Here is a 22094-nt window from a genome sequence, read left to right as displayed (position 1 = left end):
CTCAGACAGAACTGCACAAGGGAAGTGCTGGTGGTACGAAGGAAAACATCAAGAAGTATTTCACAGACACATAAACTATATACATGAGGTGAGAGCAAAAAAAAAAAAGTCTAATAATGTATCTGCAATCACACACCTCCTGGGGAATGATCACTTCCAGACTGGATTCAACCACCATGTTAATCATGGCAATGAAACAAAACAGCATTGAAAATTAACTATCACCATACCACGGTCAGATATGCCACCCTCATGTGAAAGGGACTTAGGGACTTCAACCCCAGAAGCTCTGGGGGAATAAGGGGACTCCTGCTCTTTGCAGAGGGATCTGCCCCAGCCAGAGGTGTCACCAGGACTAATCCAGTTGAGCTGTGAGGCTTCAGTTGCTGACAAATCTGTCATTGCACTGCACTTAACACCAGTGACAACAGGCAGCTGAAACAATCCAAACGCACATCCTCCTCCAAATGAATGCACAAAATCCAGCATCACTGTCACATGATAAAAGAATGATTTATTAGAGCAACTTTATGATAAAATTATATAAAATAACGATTTGGTTTTTTAAAGACATCCACAATATCACCTTGAAACAAAATGTACAGATACTGCCTATAATCCAAACAAAAATAAATTACCGTTCAAAAAAAAAAAACCAAAACAACAAACCAAAGGTGGAAAGAAATCAGGGCGGAAGAAACAAATCAAAATTATACACAGCATTTCAAGAGGGCGTGGAAAAGAGAAAGTCATTAATTGATTCAAGTTATACAAACGTGTTTCAGCTTTACTCTCAGACAGCTCAGCTTGCATTTGTGTTGCATGCAAATGGAATGATCCAGTGAACAGTTCAGAACAGCAGAATCAGCAGCATAACAACAGCAGAGAGTGAAATAGGCACAATTCAGCACGGGGCACATTGAAAGTGAACAGGTAGTTCTGTCTGGTCTTTGCAAAAGATACACATTTACCAACTCCAAAAATAGCTAGTGTGATCTGCAAAACAAGAAAAAACTAGTAGAGTCTTGCACTTAAATACTTTACACTTTTAATGGTTTTTTTTTTTTGTCTCCGTTTTTTGTCGGTAGGCTGTATGTAAACATTCCACTAATTGTACCCTTACTAAAATACTCAAAGATGATGCAGACGTTCTTTCCTCCTGGAGCATGACCACAACATGACACCACCACAGATCCAGCTGGGTCCTCGCTCCCAAAGCTCCTACACACCCTCACAGGAATTTACATTCACGCCATCAGAACAGAATAACAGGATTTTACATTTGAAAGCGTCAAACTGAAAAGTTTTCAAGTATAGTGGAAGAGCTGAGGGCTGGGATTTTGGAAGGTGCTCAGGGCATCAGGCACCCAAGGCAGATGGAAAACCCAAAAGGACCTGAGCACTTGCTTCCCCACGACTTCAAAAATCCCACCCTTCGTTACATTGCTTTAGTCAGACACAGAACACATGAAAGCAAGGTGGCCACAGGAGTGACACACAGGGCAGCGTCACCCCTGCCAAGCTCAATGCAGGGTCCATCCACAGCTCATGGAAGCCAGCAGGAATCTCGTGCACTGATCCTGGGCCCCCCAAATACACCACTACACATGGGTCAGGTTCACACCGGAGTCACACAGGCATGTTTCCATGGCTGCATACAGTACCTGTAAGAACCAACAATCAGCAAAGGAGTGGATAGCTCTTTGGCTTATCTGGAGCAGACAAGTGCAAACCACAGTACTTCAGAAGCAGTGAACACAAGAAAAAATATGTTGCGTTTCATTGTTGACTAGCAAAACTTTTTCAAATGCAAAGATCCAAGAATGAGCATTGTTGTCAGGACACAGAAGCATTTTACAGTTTGGTTGAGCCACAAATAAAACAAATCAAGCTGTGCATCCTCCCTGCCTTCACTCATTTCCAAATTATCAAGAGACACTGACTGTTGCATCCTCATTAGTCACTTGAAGAGGTACCGTATTTTGCAGGTTGATTTAACTGATGCAAGGTGTCTGTGGGCTCGCTCTCAAGTCCAGAACAGAGCAACGAAGGGAGAAAATCCCTCCCTGATGTGTTCAAGAATCAAAGAAGAATCAAGCAATTTTCAAGTGAAAGTAAAGAGAAGTCCCATCAAGGACACACTGCAGAGAAACAGAATCCACTTGCGCATAGCCGTGAAGATGTGGAAATAACAAATAATCAGAGAAGTCAGATGTACATCTTAGCAATTCACTTGTCTCTACAGCAAAACTGAAACTAACAGCAACACCTTATCTGTGAAGGTCCTTCAACTCCTAGTGAGTTGGGGTAGCACCTGGTCAGTTCAAACCCTAACTAAGAAAGGCTTGAAAAAGTGTGTCTCATATGTCAGGAACAATACCACCACTTATGATATTCACCAAGGACACAGTCAGGTATTTCAAGAAAAGACAGATCAGAATCAACAACTGAGTTAACACATTCAGATAGTGCATATATTACAGGCAGAACAACATCAAGGGCAAATTCTTTTTATTCTGCATTCATCTACGTGAAATCCAGCAAATTTCTTCATGGAAGGGCATCTCCACACAAGCAGATGAGCTTATAGCCTACTGGAAATCTCGGAAGGATATCTGCACCTACTATTTACCTGCCAGCATCTTGCAGGCTCAAAAATAAACTAATGGCGTGTTGACATACTCCCATTTTGGGACTGATCTTGTCTCTGCTGAAATCGACGGAAAGCTCTCACTGGCTCCACCAGGAAAGCAATCACCTTCTTCACTAGTAAGGTTAAACACTTCGTGAGCATCCCTATTTATTTCAATTATTTTAACAGGTTCCCACTGTTACAACATCCTAGCAGAAAAGCTCAGGTAACTACTGAAGCTAACTAAGGAATCCACTACTCACCCCAAAATATAAAGTCAGCACACAAGAAGCAGTCAAGCTTGGGAAACCATTTTCACTGGTTAAAATACATACTGTATGAGGGCAAAGTGGAACTCATCTGCTCACCTTTCCCAGTAAATGTATCCTCCACAGCTACAAAAGAATTTCTTTACCTGATTACTATTTGTCTACCTGGAAGAATGAAAAAGGAATAGATACAAGACAGAAAAAACTGGGAGCAAACACATCTGGAAGAGATCCCCTCAAAACCAAAAATTTTGCTCTTAAAGCAACAAAAATTGCTTAGTGTTTTTCCGTTTAACACAAAGACAGAATATAAACCCCAACTTCTGTTAAATAAGAAATTGCTCAAACAACTGTACACAACCTTAGTGTTTCTAGGATTGTAACGGACCAAAAATTAAATCCAGAGACAAAAATCCCAAATGTACCAAGTGCTTGACATTGTTGAATAGTTTCTGAGGAACACCACAATGGTGGCCTTTGCAAGCACTTTTGCATTGGAAAAAAAATTCATAACAGAACTAGCCATAAAGGTGGAGCTACATTGAAGCTATTATTTTTTCAGTGCTGTCAAGTGATTGCACTAGATCACAGCAACTGTGTAATTAAGTTTATTCCATGAGCCATTGGAACAGATGGTTTTCTTCGCAATTGGGTAATTGCAAACATCTTAGTCTTTGGCCCAGCCAAGAGCATTTGTAGCTCATTATGAAAAGACTGTATATTTAAATTAAAAAAAGAAAAGCAGCTTAAAGACAGCATTTGTACCAAAAGCATGAAAATTTGGCAAACTAAATTGTAAAATCTGTTTTTTTTGTACCTACCACAAACTTTGGGTCTGAAATATCATCATCAACAGTAGCTGTATCAGTAGTCTTTACATTCATACCGTTATTAACTTTTATACTTTCCCAAGAGAAAAAACCAAAAGGGTTTATTCTGTCTTGTTTTGGTTTTTGGACTGAAAAACAGATGCACAACTTCAGTGTGGTTGTCTTTTTGTGACTGCTGAAAGGAAATCTTACACAACTGCAGTAAGGGTTTCTCTCAGAAACCCATGATATTGCACAATCATTCTGTTGGATTTGCAAGTTGATTCCAACAGAGTTGTAATGCCTCACTTGTACACTTCAAAAAATTCAATCAAATAAAACCCAAACAAATATAGTACCAAAAAAGGTGTGGGGTTTTTTTGGTTTTTTTTTTTTTTTTTTTGAAATTGAGCCTCATTGCAACTGAATAGTTATACACAGGCCAATGCAAGAACACCTTAGCCTCAGCAGTATTGAATGGAAAAGATGCAGAGCCTGTTTTCTTATGGCACACTGGAAGAATAAGTGAGTAATTTCGTAAAAATCAGTTTGCCTCTATGCTGAGTATGTGCTGCTCCACAGTGCTAGTCTTGTTTCAAAGGCATACACAGACTTTCCATTCACCCTCACAGCATAGATTTTTCTTTTTTTGTGCAACATGTTAGCAATCTAAACAACTGCTCCACACAAACTGTCCACAAACCACTCATACACAATACTAATGCGACAGTAGATTACAGTATAACAGCAATACAAAATATTGTATCAGATCACATATTTCTCTCCATCTGGAATGAAATTCGAATCTTGTAAGCTAGAAGACCCACAGTTCGATTTCTGAGCGTAGCTTCTCATCTGTGCTAGGGACAAAGTCTCCAGTGTGGACCCAGAATTGTTAGCAGTCCTGACTTTAGTGGCCGTAGATTGTTTAGCAGCAGAAGATGCTTTGTTACTGGCAACTATATCCAAGTTTCCAGTAGGGTCAATGATAGCATTTATGACTAGGGAAAATGGGGAAAAAAAAAAAAAAAGAGACAAACACATTAGCAGCAGTCAGCAAAGTTTCCAAACAGAAGTTTGATGCCTTCACTTTGAAGGCAGTAGAACTGTAAGCAGTACTTTTGTTCCTTTTAGTCAGGTTATTTTCCTCATTAGTACCTTCAGGTCAAAACAGCTTTAACAAGCAAAACCTCTCCCATACTGAGGAGATGTGGACTCCCAACTTTCTGGTTAAATAGGAAAAGACAAACTACAGCAGACAAATGGAAAGCTTTTAGGAGGAGCCCAAAATGATGCCTGGATGTTTTTATATGCCTTTATTATGCTTTTAGATGATGCAAGAGCTTGTCTTGCTTTTCCTAATGCAGAGATCTGTGTGCAAAATTCAAGTTCAAAAAACATAGCCCAGTGTATCGGCTGAATGAGCTGCTAAATATTATTTCATCAGAACAGTCCCGCACCAGTTTATCTTATGGGAATATGCTAATTACCACAAAGCATTTCCACAGCAACAGCTTCTGCATTTCAACACTCAAAAATTTTCCTAAAAACTGGAAGTGTAAGATAAATCTACTGTTAATTCCCTATGCACTCATCAGAGAGCACTGTGGTATCAACCTGAACTTCTGCATCCTTTCCCAGCTTTCACTGACAAATCAGGCCAACATTACTTTACTTTGTGCAACTTTACTGGCTTTTGAGAGACAACAGGAACATTTTAGATGACCAACCTTCAAGCTGTTTTTGAACTCGCCTGAGCTCCTTCAGGATAGAACTGATTTCCTAGAAACAAAAGCATCAGAATGGAAAATTAAGCAACAAAGTACTCAACTGACAGAGGAATCCAGTCTTACTGCTTCTGCCTTATCTGATCAAGAAGATTCAAAGTCAAAGATTCAACTTTGCTCATTTAACAGAAAAGCTGTACTGAGGTGCATTTGGTCAGTGCACAGGGAGCCTGCACTGCATCACGTCACCAAGTGCTACTACACCACCCCATCCACAGCTGCAGTGGCTTTTAGATATGAAATGCTACACCTGTACAAAGGGTCCTCCTTAATATGAAATACACAAAGATATTTGTAAACTCAACTCCCAGACCAGACAAGGCATCTGGCCACATTTATACTGCTGCAGCACCAAGCCACACAGGCCTCGCACAAGGTGTGCATTAATCATATTTGCTAGGTCCACTACTGTACTTAAATCCTTACTGACAATCCCCTTCAAGGACAATGAAAGGTCACGAGGGCACAAACACCAGGTTGAGGCTAAATCACCTGAGTGAATTCACCCTGAGGAGGATTTTTACTGCCTTAATGTCAAACAGTTACAGGTGAAGAAAACATTCACGAGAAACACCTGTCTGTAACTGAAGCTGTGGCAACCACATGGCAGGTGACCCTTTGGTAAATGTTTAAATGAGGCCTAATGACCCTGAACTTCAACATCTGTTAGGAGACTCAGTCGTTGAAGATCAGTTGCAAAGGAACTGGGAAAGAGTTTGGTGAAACAAAACCCCAGAAGGAACTCGCTTTGTCACACTTCAAACAGTAACGAAACCCAGCAGTTCAACACATGAAAATGGACCAGGAATTTCAGAAATGGATTTGAGAAGGATCAGAGATTGTTGGTTTGGTTTCTTGCAAAGCTTGCATGGATGGAAGTCTTTAGTATTGCACTTGTTTGTATGGACTTACTTTGTTTGATGTTTTCAGAATTGGCACTTCATTTTCTGAATTGATTTTGGCCTCCATCTCCTCCCAGGTCCTTTCTGAATTTTGGAACAGAATCCTGTAACACAAAAAGTAGAGCAGATCTTAAAACTGCCATTAAAAACTGCTTGTTTAAAAGACTTAATTATCACAAAATGTGGCAACAAAAGAGATTAGTGGATTAGCAGCTGGCCAAAGCTCCTTTCAGCTGATTTAAGAACAATCCAAAGTCCTTCCCTAACTCTTGTCTCTAGAGCAACAACTTTGAAAAGATTTCACAAGCTTGGTAACCTGCATATTTACAAAAGCCTTGGTACAGAAAAGAAGAGACAATCCACCAATTTTCTGCTGTATCTCCTGCACAGGCAACATTTCAAAGTCAAGGCATCAACAGGCATTACAAATCCAGCATTAAAATACCAAAGGCCAAAGATACGAGGAAAAGTGACAGCAAATAATCATATTACCTCTGGTTCACTACACACACACAATTTCCTACATCTAGATTCCCTACATCCTGATTAGAAAACTTTCCAAGATGACAGTACAGTATCTTCCACAAGCAGCAAGTCAGCAAACTCACCAAACAAGTCAATATTTCAGTCCAGGGACAAGAAGTTACTTACTTCATTTTTTCAGCGAGGTTTTCTGTGTTTTCACGGATTGTGTGCGATAACTGGGACACTGGGTTCAACATCAGATTGTCAAAGATCACCTAAAATATGAGGACAGATTGGAGAAAATCTGTCTTTTAGTAAAAGCAGCAAATTACAAAATCAGGAATTTTTTGTACAGTCGATGATCTCCACTGAAACATCTTTGTTTGTGTGGATGATACTTCGAAGTTCAAGGGAGATTAAGATGACATGCAGCTTATTGCAGCACTTTGGCAAAAAGGTTAATACTAACTTGTTCAGACTTCTTCTAGAGACAGAAACACAGCTGTTTGCAGTAACATAAGCATTTAAGCATTTCTGAAAGAACAGCACTTAGGACTTTACACACCTCACAAAAAAAAAAAACCAACCCAAAAGTCAAATCACAATGCAAGAAGACTCACAAGCAGTCTTGCTGAAAATACCTAATGTGACACATTTGAGTTCAAACCACTTTCACAGCCAGGTATCCTGCCCTGTTACATTCTGCTTTAATAAAAGCAACAACAAAATACTATCAAACCCCAAATATTCAAGTCCTGTGGTTTAGCAGAGCCTCCAGGCTTCTATCAGGAAAGCCCACATCAAGCTGGGGGCACTCTGAAGCTGCATATTTTATCCAGCCCTGGCACTTCTCTACAGGAGAGGAAGGGAGCTCTTCAAACCAGTCACAGTTCAGGATCAGTACCAGTGGCTCAGCCCACGGTCCCCTCTATGAGCCTGTGTGAGTCACACTCCACCTCCAGAGCGGCTGTGCTGGAGCCAGCTCTCCCCTCCTGCCTGCACAGCCTCCCCTGAAGCCTCTGCCCCAGCTCTTCCTTCCCAACACAGCTGGCAGGCAGAGACCAAGCAGGAGAGACAGCCAATGCTGGAACAGCAGCTTTCTCCTCCTCCCCCTGGCACCCTCACCCCACTCCACCCCTCATCCCAACACCATCCCGAGCCTCAAGTGCAGGCCAGGCTTTCTTACCCTTTAGCATCACCCCAGTGATTTGCAGGTTACCCTGCTCTCTCAGCCCAGAAGAATCGCATCAAATTGCCAATGTGGGAGGGAGCAATGCTCACAGACTGCAGTCACACACCCCCTCCTAAGGTGCAGATCCTGCCACTGCTGCTCCATGAGCAGCTCTAACCAGGATGCCAGCTGCACAACAGTAAGGTGCCATCAAACTATCAGTGCTTCAGATGTCAAAGTTGAAATGTTTGAGTTCTTCTCTAAGACAGCAGTGAAATAGCCTAAGAAGGCTCTGACACTGCATGTGTCCTCCCAAAAACAGGTGACCAAGCCTAAAGTTTTACTGGCATTTTACACAAGAGAGAAAACTTCCAGTCACTGCTTGGCAAGAGGGGTGGTTCTGTTCCTCTTTTTTCCTTTTAAACACTGTTTCTGTATCCACACATCAGGGCTGCTGAAAAGCGTGGGATTTTTTTTTTTGAGTAGCCTCCTTTGGCAGCTTACAAAGAACATGTACACATACAGCAGCTTAAAGCAATGTCATATATAAAGTAAAGAAAAAGGTGGCCTGCCTCCTCACGGTTTCTTGTCCTTGTTTTTCTTGAGGGATCCTCTTCTCTATTATCATTCATATTTTGGTCGAAATCCTTCAGTTCCACTGATCCCGGAGGCACTTTCTGGTAGTTCAGACTTGCTTCTGGAATGTGCTGCACCAACTTGGAAATAATGAGTAATGAGTCATTAAAAATTAGTAGGGAAAGTAGGCTCACAGGCATTCACCGCAGGTATTGTAGATTTTCAGGCAAGCCCAAGAGGAACACTGATTCATTAAAGTCTTGTTCAGACAGGTATGGGCTCATAAGCAAATTACTAGACCCCAATCCTGCAAGGGCCTACCCACTGGAGTCATACCACAAAACTCTGTGGGGCTGTTCTGTTTTAAAATTTTCAGTCTTGAGCACATATGGAAAGGTACATCTTTGTCTTTTTTGAATTTAGCTAAAACTCCAAAGGACCCTGTTTTCCCATATCTTATGTCTTAATATATCTATGTAACATTAAAGACACACTGAAATTAATCAGAAACCATTTAGTAACACATGAAAGAGATGAAAAAGCAATACAAAACCACTAAAAAATGCAAATAATTAACAGGAAGAACAGAAATTACAAGACAGTTACTCCTGACAAAAACTTTAAAAGAAGAGGAAGAAAGTAACAGTGACAAGACAGAGATACAAAAATAATGGGATGGAAAGTGCACCTGAGATGGATATGCCAGCCGAAAAGATCTACGAGCAATCTGTGTTAAAACAGAAACAAAGAGATCAATGCTAGTGAATGACTGTGACAGCAAGTATCAAAAGAGAACACAGGGTTTGGGGTTATTTGGGGTTGACATTCCCAAAAGCACATTCCTGAGGACCAGCACTCGGTGCCCACCCCCCAGCATGCACTGAAGCCCAGGGAGACCCTGGTCCCCAGCCAGTTCTGCTGAGGTGGCCTCAGGCAGCTCCCCAGTTACTCCAAACCAGACCGTGCTGAGTGAAATCCAGACCCTCTGGAAAAGGGCTGAACATCCAGCCCAAGAGGCTCTTAGCTTGGCAAAGCACACAGCTCCTTGTGAGGAAACCGTGTGAAATCCAAGGTCCAGGATCCCCACACTATGCAGCAGCACTTGGGTTATACACAGGCAGCAGGTGTGAGATATTATGGTGCAGGGGCACAACAGCCAAAATGTTTAGCTAATAAGCTTCCTTTCATCAAGTGCACAGACAGTAAGTTAGGCTGCTTGCAGCAGTGAAAGTGTCAGAAGGGAATGAGATGTTCCTACAGTGAGCAGGTCTCAGCACAACCAGCTGAAAACAAGGTAAGGACAGCACCTGCTCCACCATCACAGGAGATTTTTGTTCAAGACCTGTTCTGTTCTCATATTTTCTGTTCCATCACACCTGTAAGCATTTCCTCTTGTCCTACCAACACTCATACTGAGTATGTTACACAACAACTTAACAAACTTAATCAGGCTCTTTAGTTTTTGTTATTTCATTATCAACTTTTTTTAAAAAGACCTGCCAAGAGAATTTTATGCAGGGCTAAAATTCCCAGATATAGCCAGTGATTTGGGATGACCCAACCTGACTGTGTTTGCAGCAGCTGAGGTTTAAGTTTGATGGATGAGCTCCACAGAAAGCTAGGTCCTGCAAAACCTACACACCCACAAACCAAGGCATCCCAAACAACCCAAGGCTTTGGTAAACAGGAATCATGAAGGTTTCACCCTTGCTGAACTCTTTCGTTCTGGTTGTTTTTGTTTTGGTTTTTTTAAATTTCCTTAGTTTATAGCAGTACTCAGCTCTGTAAGCCAAAAATCTATCTTATCATAAACTATACAGCTCAGGCTAGAAAAACAAAACAAAACCACCCCAAACATGCACTGGGCAAATGGAAAGCCTCCCTGGCAAACATCCAAGGCAGTACTGAACCTGAAAGGACAGAAGATGAAGAATAAGGTTTAAATCTAAGGCTCCACCTTAATTTATAAGAGGATACTCTTCATTTAAACTTTAACCAAGCTTCTTAATAAAAGTAATTCAAAAAGCAGTTCATTTGAGGCTGAGAAACATTGTGCCACACACTGGTACCAAATGACATTTCTGGTACAGCATGAAACACTAAAAAATGGTTCCAGTATCAGTACTTATTTTTCCTGCATTTTCCCCCACTTTTTTGGAACAGATATAAATATTCAGTTCTAGAATGCAGAATGGCATACAACACTGCGTACGCCAGAGCAGCATAAGAGACAGCCATACACGGAAAACTTTTCTTATTCACACAATCCCTTCTATCAGATGTTTCAATATATTACTATTATAACTACAGTGGCTATTTCTCATCACTATGTCCTTTCCTAGAATATTTAATATAAAGTTGTTTGATAAACACTCACAAAATTCACAGTGCTTAGCATCATACACACTGATCTTCAGACATTTCCCAGCAGCTTCTCTGCATCAAGCCCAAATTATTAAATCAGCACAGTTTCAACAACACTTAAGACTGTGGGAAGCAGGGGTGGCGGTGCACTGGTGCTGAATCTGGTCCAGTACCAAAGATGAGGTGTCTGTTTATCAAACACACATCAGTTTATATTGTTGGTATTCATAACAAGACCCCCAAGCTGCACTGTTTAGGATCCCAGTCTATTCAGGATCCAGCTCCACATCTCAGCACCGGCAGCAGAAAGCCCTGCTGATGGAACCTGTTCTGGCTATGGACAAGGTAAGGCAGCAACACTGATACACTGTGGCATTTTGGGTGTAACTCAAATGGTCTGCCAGATGCTGGCCCTGCTGAAATCATGCTGATATCCACTCCTGTTCAGAGGAAGCCTCAGTAGAAGTCTTTAGAGTGTTTTCAGCCGCTGCCTGAGCACACCAAAGGTTATGGCTCCTGATCTGTCTTCACAGGTTCCCATCAGTGCTTTGTCCTTCACACCACTGTAAAATCTCAAAAACTGCTCTAGCAGTGGGCACTGCTAAGAGTATTCCCTACAGTGTGACAGTCCTGAATTTGCTCTCCTCACTATTGTAAGGGACTGACTGGCATGTCCCACACAGCAGCACTACAAAGCCAGAGAGAAACCCTCACTCAGTTCAGAGCAATCCTGGGTTTGTGATTCTGCCATTCAGCATCATGCCTTGGAGCCTGTCATTTTCCAAAACAGCAACACTGTTTTGCAGGTGTCTTCCTCTAGCAGCTGGGAACACCTCTCTGCATGAGCTGACTTACGGTTGAACTCTTCAGTGGCACTCCAAAAAAAAAAAAAAAAGCAGGGATGCTGCTCTTCCTCCCCTGCTTTTATGCAAGCAAGTGGGAGCTGAGTAAAATGTTTCATTTGCAAGTCAGAAGTGCAGGAGGCATGTCACCTTTACTGCTTGAAAAGAATAATACAAAAGGCAGCTTGACAGGCGTGGCACTTGCCAGGAAACAAAGCAATAAAACACTTTATCTCAGAGCTCAAAGTTATTGCGAAACATTTGTGCACTTTGGCTCCAACAGGCCCTGAGACAAACCCCTCCCTGAGCAGGCTGCAGCTAACCTAAGTTTAGCACAACCACAGCCACACTCGCTTCATCCTCTGGGTATCTCCCTAAATTTCTGCTTTGCACCTCTAGTGCTGATCACAGCAGGGTCACAGGGCCTCCAAGGACTCTCTTGACACAGTACCAGGTTTGGTCTCAGCTTTGAACCCTGCCTAGGATGTGTCTGCAATTCTCACAACACTCAAAGACAACAGGGGGCCGGGAGAACCATCTGAGCAGCAGAGAGCTGAGTATTTTTTAAGCCCACACTGGAGGCACACAGGAGGGAATTTGGATTTAAACATCAGCAAAGGCAACTTTGCTTTAGCAGCTGAAGCCTCCTGGTGACCTTGCAGCCAAATCTGAGCTAAGCTCATCCCTGTGCTGTGGCACTGGTGAACCAAATTAAGAAATTGCCCCTCTCCTTCCCAGCCAAGTGCAGACAAACTGCTACACAGTTTGGGAGGAAGCCACAGCTTCACTGAAGGGCTGGGGGACAGCACTTCCCAAGCTACCTGCCTTCCTCCCTGCCCAGCTCCCTGAGTCCTTGCCCTCCTCCACCAATACTCAGAGGGAAGGGATTCAAGCAACACCTGCACAGCACTTCAACAGTCCTGGCAGAAAGAGCACAGCAGACACAGAGAATGCAGCCAGCACACACTGTCAGTGCCTTGTGTGAAACTAAGAGGAAGGCTCTGGCTCCCTGGCACAGCAGCACAACACATCCCCTCCATCCTGCTCCTCAGATGCAAATTTCAGGGACCAGGGTCCAAACAGAAGCCTTGAGAGCCTTATGAAATGACATGATTCCCGTATCTTGCAAGGCTGGCTGAGGCACAGAGGACAAAACAAAGAGCACCCTAAATAGGCTGCAGTTGGTCTTTCTGGTGGTGCTTTTTAGGAGGACAAGGAATGAAGGTTTTTCAGTGCTGCAGCAACTGGGGACGCTACCCTGACATCCCAGCCCAACCATGCCCCATGTACTCACTAGCAGAGGTTCCTGTGATTCCTGGCCTTACCTCTTCCCTCGCGGATATGGTAGAAGCTGGAGTGTTGGGCACAGAGCTGAGGGAGGTGCTTGGCCCCGTCCCCGAGGAGCTCTGGGAGTCCCCATCTCCAGCAACGTCGTGAATCTCTCGAGCAAGGATGGCCACATCCTTCACCAAGGTCTGGCTGAGCCTAAAGCACGGGCAACGAAGCAGAACCATTAGGACACAGAATACAACACGCCTCATATTCATAAAATATAAAAAGAGGAGCCACAAAAGGTTGGTGGGAACTATAACCTCTGCAGAGGCTAGGGCCAGCAGGCTTTTTTGGGCTACCTTGGCAGGGTGCTGAGGAACATTCTGGATGCATACAAAAGAAATCCCCATCTTTCCTGAATCCAGCTGCAAAGTGGAGAATTGATATAAAGCAAATTCTAGTGACTACATGCTGCCAGAAAGTATTGGAGACAATCCATAGAGAAATTTTATGTTATTGCTCCCCCACCCATCCATTCTACTTCCTTCTCTTGTTTGTTTGTTTTAATACAATACACTTAATTTTTCTTCTTGGGTCTTCTTTGTTTTCCATTAAAAAGTTCATACAGGGGAAAAAAACCTTATTTTTGTTTTACCAAAAGAAACCCAAGTTCTCTTTCCTTTTCCTTGTGGTTTGTAGACTGAAAATCACAATATGCCTCCACATTCTCCAGAAGAGCTGAGAGATCATGAAGGTAAGCATGGCATACCTTAGAGGGATCTGGTTTTCAGAAACAAAGTCTTAAAACTTCAAGCCCCTTGACAGGTTAATACTCAAGTGTTTGCAGCACCTTACTCTATTTGGTCTAGAGCTCAAAAACAGTTCCTAAGTCTCTGGCTTGTTGGTAGTAGAGCTTTAAAAAACCCCTACAGGTCAGAAGTAGCTGCTGTGGTAATTTTAAAGGAAAACTTCCAAGAGAAAAAATAATCCTACAGCCGGTCAGCTTCATCTGAAACAACTTCTTTTAATGAAAAAAAAACCCAAAAAACCCAAAACCAAACCAACCAACCAACAACAAAAAAAAACCCCAAAACACCCCACCCAACAACAACAAAAAGCTATTATGGAATATGCCAAGTTGGAAGGGACCCACAAGGAAAACAAGCAACGTGATAAAACTGTCAGTTCATCACAATATTTCCTTGGAAAGAAAATGCATAGTTGAACTAACAAAATGCAGGTTGAGCTGCCTGCATAAGGTAACCCCTCTCTGTGCTGGTTTGGATAGAGCTGCCACCAAACACTTCTATCTGATTCAGTACTGTAAACAAGTGGCATTTTCCCTTTTAACTCTCCCTGACTCCTCTAAACCACTCCCAGTTAATTCAGGAGCAGCAAGGGAAATCAGAACTGCAATTACCAGGCAGGCTCCGTGGCAGAGCCCTGCATGGTGCAGCGCCAGACGAGTCTGACACAACCCTTTATTTATAGCTGCCGAGAGAGCCGAGCGCTCCCCGGCGCTGGGAATGCTGCTGGGGGGGAAGCCAGCATCTCACACACACACAGCACAGGTAGAGCAGCCTGATTTGAAGGCTGACACACTTTCTAGCAGCTTCAGAGCAACTTTCAGGCAAGAAAAGCCTTTTTGAGGTGAGCGAGCAGCAGCAAGGGCAATGTGGCCGAAAGCAGACACAAGGCAGCTTCCTCAGGCAAAAGTATTTCAAGTATGGCCAGTACAATGGAAGACCAGTATTTCTGGAAAGTTGGCATAACACAGTTGCATATTAGAGATGACAAACCTCAAATGCCACTGTTTAAAATAAGAATCTATTTGCTTTATTGCTGAGGTCCTCCAGGCAACCATCAGACCACCAGTACACAGCAAGTACCGTATCCAGGGACATCAAGCTAAGCAAGGATTCATTTATATACAAGGTCTAGACAGGTTCAGATTCAGTTGTGCCAAGCAGAGGTTTCTGCCCTGCAGCTATTTCTTACTGCTCCCTCACCAGCTTCAGGCAAAGCAGCTTCAACAGTTTACATATTCAGTCTTTGCTAATCCATTTGACTTCCTCTGCAGGGAATTAGGAGAGTTCACACCAACCATGCCACACGCACACACTGTGACTCCCAGCAGAGAGCAGAGATGTGTAGGTATAAACAGTTAGACTTCCCACAGCTTGAACAAGAAACAAACCAAGAAACAATGCCCTGGCACCTTGGCTTTTTGTAGATAAAAGGTACAACCAGCATATCCAGGCTGTAAAGGTTCATGAAAACCTTCCAAGTCAATGTTCATATATAAAGGAGATGTGAGCACACAAACAATGGGAGAGCCTCTCCTTCTACCCCCAGGCTTGGGTTTGATTTGAACACCAAGGAGAAAACAACCCATTTTCAACACATGGGTTAACAGCTAAAGGCCCACCTCACCTGGCTATTTCTGCTATCTCTGCTGTTTGCGCCATGAAGTTGTAGGGGTCAGGGTTGTCATCAAAATCTTCATCATCATCCGTTTCTCTGCCATTGTGTTTCTGCTTGCCCAGCCCAGAGCCACGTATCCTCGGCGTTTGTGTGGCTGTTGAAGCATGGGAGCGTTTGTGTTTAGGGGAGCTGTGATTTGAGCCATATTCCTCCTCCGAAGTAGAAGTGTAATCTGAACCCTGTGGTCTCCGCCTTGACGCTTATAAAAAATGAATTGGTTTCAGACCAAGGACAGTAGTCAAGAGTAACTACAAAAGGCTGAAAGGTAACACAAAACTAGCCCAAGAGCATAAGGAAAGGAGAGTTTCTGTGCAGAAATTAAGTTAAGACAACACATTCTCCGAACTTATTTCAAAGTTGAGCCCCTCTATGGCTCCCACTCACTGTACAAATTTGGAGTGGGAAATTCCAATGGAAAATCATAATGACTGTATTAACGCCTCCACTGTAGTAAATTATTACTACAGACTTGGCTTTCCATGCACAGAAGCTCTGTGTATAAGTAGCACACATTTGAGACCCATCATAGTCCCACAGAAGTCCTTTTCTAAAGAGAGCCCAATTTTCAAACCTTTCTAATTAGCTTCAAGTACAAGCAGAAGGAGGGGGTTTTTGAGTGAAGAGTGGACTGTGGTGCTTGGTGTTATTTGCAAGAGTCCACACCCTGTGTTCACCTCCTGCCTTGCAATTCACCATTAATGACACTCTACAAGAAAGTGTTCACAGTCAGGACTGGCTCCAAGCCCTGGAGCCAAGTGGAAGCTGCCCACTTATCCCAACTTGTTCTGCAGATCTGTAGACACCCAGGTCTTCCTTGCCTGGGAAATTTCAAGGTGTCCCTATTTGAAAACCGGGCTCCCAATGTTTGCTGCCTCACTATACTCTCTATGGTTACTGCTTCATCCCCTTCTGTCTGTCCCTGGAGAATGAAGACTCACCAAACACAGAACCACACAAGTTATTTAGAATTACAACACTGAAAAACTTCACTGTGTTACCAAGACAATCCTAACACTGAAACACTACATGTGAATTAAGCTAGCATCATACAAACAAAACCAACTAATTTGGCAAGTAAGATGAAGGTAGAAACTATAGATAATTATTGCATAGTGAAAGAAGTATTCCTAGACATTGCTATCTCACCCATAGCTATAACAATGACTCGGCTTAGGGTTTTCACATATATATATATATATTAAAAATAAACTTGCTCATATTCAATTCATAAAGTTGTCTCTTTTTTTTTTTAATGCAGTTTTAGAGTCAAGATGTCACCCTGTCACTGAACAGCAATTTTAAAATCATGCAACTCATTTTCCACCTCTGTACGCGAAGAGAAACCAGAATCAGCTCCCTCAGTATAATTTAAATTACCCTGAATAAACAAATTGTGTGTACAGAGGAGCATGGGAGACAGGCCTTTAGCTTTCAGAACTGGTAACTTGGATTATTCTGATGTTATCTGTGACTTTCACAGAAAGCTACTTCAGATGGCCCAACAATACACTGGCATTTCTTGTCTCACAGGCAGACAGTTCATGCTGCTCCTCCACTAGTGAGATTAACTTTCTCCCACTGGGAGAGTTGGGAACTCCTGTGGTTAGCTAAACACTAAGAACTCCTGGAATAAATCAGCCACATCTGCCTCCTTATCCTCTCGGCTTGACACTCAAAGCTTTCAAGGGTTGTTGTATCATGCTAAAAAAAGTCTTGATGGCACAGTGCAATAATCCAGTTAAACAACATGTCATTCTTGTTGCAGGAAGGGAGTTCTAGCTGCTGATTAGCTACAACAGCATTAGTCCAGGAGCATGCATCACACGACAGCAAGCGTGATGAAGCTTGAAATACACCAGCATGTACTTAGAGCTTGCACAAGGTTCACAATCCTATCAAGGAATTAGGAGGTTAGTATTTTAAAAGCAACTAATTCAGAGGAAGGATTAGCATCATCTGCTGCAACTATGGACAAGGAAAGGTGTTAGCATGCTGCTACAGAGCTGTGGAAATCAAAAACCAATTCATTTAAATAAAGAACTGGCCAACACTTATCATTTTTCTCCAAATGATTTGAAGCTTGTGGTCCAAAGGCAGAGGGAGTGCAAACAGCACCTCCTGTTTGGAAAACTGTGACCACATTATCTTGCTTTAAATTTGTTATTGTTTAACAAGAAGTTAATAACAGCATCATCTCAAAAAAAAGGCAAGAGAAGAGACTGTACATACTCTTTTAGCTTAATCATATTCTGACTTACATGCATATACAAGTGTGTAAGAAAAAAATCACTAAAATTAAAGGTGAAGCTGAATGCATTAAAACAATCCAAATCAAAACAAGCAGCAAATAACATTTTTAGCATGCAATAAAAATGAATACTGCAAGAGGGATATATAGTTCAGCTGTATGAAAATATTTTAAAGGACACATCCAGTACTCCAAGACCCCTTATAAAATAATGAAACTGCTGAAAATAGCGTTCTTTCCAACAAGACTGAGAAATCCATCCAAAGGGGTTCTTCCTGTCCATTTGGCTACCAATCACTCCTAAAATCCTAAGCAAGCACATCTGCTTTGCCACATCCATGGCAGGTCAAGGGCTACAGGCATAGATCTGAACTCACACCAAAGGTTTCAGGGACAATCTCTCATTACCAATTACCATCCTAGAGTTGTCATCTGAATTGTCCCACTTCTTAATTGAAGTCTGATTTCAGTATGACAAATGCTGGTACTTCAAGGGTCTGTTGAGTGCTCAACTACAGGGTGATGTAGTTCCCACACCTCTGCCTCGTGGGAATCACAACTGTGAACCTGCCTTAGCTATGGCAAAAGTGAGTGAAAATACACAAAAGTGTCAATCTCTTGGGGCAGTCAATGTGCAGTATCCAGCTCTGTATTTACATTTACAGGAAGAACAAGGGAACAGCTTTCACAACACAGGGACATTTATTTCTTGTTCTCCTGTTTCAGATGCCTTCAAACCTGCCACCTTGGACATCAGCTGTCATCAACACCACTATAAGCTCTCTGGGAGAAAACTTTGAATCTTACAAGTGAAACAGAACAGAATTTCTTGTAGCGCTAGAAAGGAATTAAATTTTATCTTTTAAACGAAACTATGGCCAACTGTCAAATGTCAACCGGTTGTTCAAAAAACAAAATCGCTGGAGAAAAGAAAAAAGTAGCTATTTGTAGTATCCTCACAGACATCATCACAATACCATTTCACCGAGTATTAGGGTGCTGTGCTGTCTCCAAACCCACAGGAGATCTCAACATCCATGCTGCTCATTAATGCAGAGTTTTGTACTCACCAGGGCAGCACCTCTACTACTGTGATACTAATCCTCAGCAACCATGGGCAGCCTGTAAGTCAGAAACAGGGGAAGAGGGGAGAAATACAAAGCAGGAGCACTTACAGGATGATGAGGAGGAATACTTGACACTGCTTGAACGGGTCCTGCTGAAAGGCTGCTTGGCAGAGGCAGCTGCTGCTGTTTTCCTGGCTGCAGTTCTCACCTCCGAAACGCCCGTCTTCCGATAGGACTCGGCGCTGCGACCTGAAAACCCCGTCCTCGACTGTGCCGTCTCCGAGTCACTGGGCACTGTAAATGAACCTGCCCGTTTCCTGGGCATGGCCAGGATGTCCAGCCGGGAGAGCTTCTTGGTCTCTGTAGGCTGCTTGGTGCCCTGAGCAGCGGCGTCCGAGCTGGAGGCTGCTTTCTCAGCATCCACGCACTCATTGTCCGAAGCATCTCCCAGCCGGGCACGGCGTAGCTTTGAGGCCCTCGTGGGCCGCGGGGTGGATAAACTGTTGGACCGGGTGAGAACCTGCTGGATTTTCTGCACGTTCGAGGTCGTTTTGCTCTGGTCCTCCTTGGTGGCCTGAGTGTAGGGTTTCCTCCTGGGAACAGGCCGGGTTACCGAGTGCTCGTGGTCAGACACGACCGCATCTGGGACTGGCAAGTAGGGCGAATTTGAACCTCTCTCGTCATCTGTGAAGTCAAGGGACCCTCGAGTCCCAGCGCTCCGCTTCATCTGGAAGCGTTTGGCGGCCTCTGCTCGGTTCGGTGCCTCTGGTGCTTGTGTTTTCCGCTTCTCCGTCAGCCTGTCCCGAGCACTGGGCTGCCCGCACTGGTCCTGGATGGATGGCGTGGAGGAAGATTTCTCCTTCTGCAGGCCTGCAACTGCTTTGCGTTTTGGGGCACTTGCTGGGACGTTTTTGCCACTCACCAAGCTGACGGTGCTGGCCGTGTCTACATCTGAGTCCCCTGACAAGGAGTCCTCCAGCTGACCAGCAGTTTCCGAGGGCTCCAGCTGTTGGCTTTGACCAAGCAATTTGGCTTCCAGTGCTGCCAAGGCGGTTTCAGTGTCCTTAAGCAGAAGATGAGTGTCCTGACTGAAGTCCATCCGAGTTGACCGAACAGCCTCTAAATCTTTAAGCAGAGGGTGACTTGAAATATGTGGGAGTTTATTTTGAGGAACACCACTGCTTGATTTATCTTTGGTAAAACTTTCCTGTCTAACAAAAGATGCCATTTCCTTTCCTGACATGTTTTCTTGATCTTGAGGAAGACTCTGATTAAGGGAAATGACAACTTTTCCAGCTGTGTTTATATAAGCACTAACATCTTTGACCGGTGGCTTTCCAGAAACTGGTGTGCCAGCACACTTGAAGGAAAACTCTGGATCCTTGCTGTCCTTGTCTGCTCGAGTGTGGGACACACTCAGAGAGAGCTTGGAGGGAACCCCTGCATCATTGCTGTCATCACCAATGTAAAACGAAGTGGAAACTGGCTCACTCACAGCTCTCACGTGAGAGATCCGGGAGGCTCCTGGCTGCCGGCTCTCTGATCTATTGTCTTCCCTCATCTGCTCTAGCATTTTGCTGTTCTCTTTATATTTCTTGCCTTTTTCCGTGCTGAAGCCATCATCAGATCTGCTGGCATCGCTGAGGCTATCCGGATCCAGGTCTTCTTGGATGAAGAGGTGGCTGCTGGAATCGCTGTAGGGTTCCACACAGTGGTCCTTCACAATGGTTCTCTTGGAAACCTCAGAATAGGACTCCGGGCACACCAGCACTGTGGGAGTGGGGCTGTCTGATTTATCACTTGGTGGGAGCTGGGGAAGAAGGCGCCTTGTTCTTGAGGGCACAGAGTTTTCTGGTTCCCCAGGTTTTGGGGGTACCCCGCTTTCTGAAGAGAGTTAAGTGGAAAAGAATCAATTACTGTAAAACTGTGCCACTAATTTTTTTATTTGTTTAGAAAGAGCTTGATCCTGCAAAGTCCAAGTTCACAAAAGCACTCACAAGATGTGCTTAGAACTAACGTTTTATGTAGTATGAACATCAGCAGGGCCTGGCTGCTCTCTGCTCTCTCAGGTTTATCAATACAGACATTAAACTTAATTCCTTTGCTGAATCACACTGCTCTACACCTTCCCTTCTCAAGGCACTATGTCAGATTCATTCTCCCATAATACACCTCGCAGTACAAGCACCATGGAGGATAATGACATTGCTGCCATCTAGCATCCATCAGGCCACAGGAATGAGATGAAAAGCCATCAGACATCAGAGATGCAGTGTTTTAAGTGCCATTCTAAACAACATTGCCCATTTGACTAAACAGATGGTGTTTTTCACAGTACAAGTTCTCCTACACTCATATCCCAGAGCAAAGTCCCAGGAGAAAGACTCTGTGATAATCAAGAGGCTCTGAATTAGAGCTCGCTGCCCCAGTGTGTGTGGGCTTATCAGCAGGGACACACCCCATAGAAAGAGTGTTCCTATCTCTCCCATGCTGCTGGCCAGGCCTCCATATCTGATACCACCTTTAAATACCAGGACAACTGGTTATTTGGCTATGGTAATATTACAAGCACTCCAGGAGTTAGGTACCCTACATGGTATAAAACAGTGGCAATGATCTCTGAAACAAAGCTACCTTCTAATCTTTATTGGATCTATCTATAGTTGTCCATGGCAAGAAGGTATGACAAGTAATCCCAACCAAAAGAAGTTGAAAACATTTGCAAAAGCCATCAAAGTGCTCTGCTCCTTTTCTCACACACCAAGAGGACCAGAGGGTCCATAAGGTGTCTTCCAAGTTATGACAGGAGTCTGATATCCTCCGACTTCCTCTCTCCCCCACCATATCTAGTTTTCTATGCTGATCTCCACCCTTTAAACCTGCCACTGAATAGCAAACCCCAGAACAGCCTAAATTCTCAGCACAGCCAGACACAGAAGCACAAAAAAACCATGCAAGTCAGGAACTAACTCCAAGGCTGTGTGCAAAGGGTTCTCATCTGGCAACATAAGGCAGTCTAAAGAAACACAGCTTGGGGCTGGTTAACACTCAAAGCCCTTACAAGCTTTCTGCTTCCCAGATTCCCTTTAGTCATGCCAAATCTAATATTTAAGAACCTCTTGAGTAACTCCAAAATGCAAACCAGAGGCTCTCTCCATCTTCAGTCCACTGGGAACTATTCACTCTGTGCCTCCCATCTAAAACTA

At 43.4% G+C, this 22094-nt stretch overlaps 1 protein-coding gene across 5 annotated transcripts in view; it reads right to left on the bottom strand.

Moving 5' to 3' along the window:
- Nucleotides 1–488: 488 nt before the first annotated feature.
- Nucleotides 489–22094, bottom strand: part of CEP170B (centrosomal protein 170B) — a 58181-nt gene continuing 36575 nt past the window's right edge. For 2 of the 5 annotated variants that reach the window (XM_066188950.1, XM_066188952.1), the window contains 9 exons: nt 18997–20772; nt 15523–15667; nt 13143–13302; nt 9300–9338; nt 8608–8751; nt 7051–7139; nt 6410–6503; nt 5441–5492; nt 489–4711 (listed from right to left, as the gene is read on the bottom strand). In XM_066188950.1, the coding sequence (XP_066045047.1) occupies nt 4476–4711; nt 5441–5492; nt 6410–6503; nt 7051–7139; nt 8608–8751; nt 9300–9338; nt 13143–13302; nt 15523–15667; nt 18997–20772 (2735 nt within the window). In that variant the 3' untranslated portion in view covers nt 489–4475. Of the gene's footprint in view, nt 4712–5440; nt 5493–6409; nt 6504–7050; nt 7140–8607; nt 8752–9299; nt 9339–13142; nt 13303–15522; nt 15773–18996; nt 20773–22094 lie in introns of all 5 variants that reach the window. The other 3 variants (XM_066188948.1, XM_066188951.1, XM_066188953.1) reach the window with 3 other exon arrangements.

Source organism: Chamaea fasciata, unplaced genomic scaffold, assembly GCF_029207755.1.
Source record: "Chamaea fasciata isolate MVZ Bird 193981 ecotype frontalis unplaced genomic scaffold, bChaFas1.0.hap1 SCAF_7, whole genome shotgun sequence".
Lineage (NCBI taxonomy): Eukaryota > Metazoa > Chordata > Aves > Passeriformes > Sylviidae > Chamaea > Chamaea fasciata.
The sequence above is the reverse complement of the archived record's forward strand: the minus strand, read 5'-3'. Positions and strand labels throughout refer to the sequence as shown.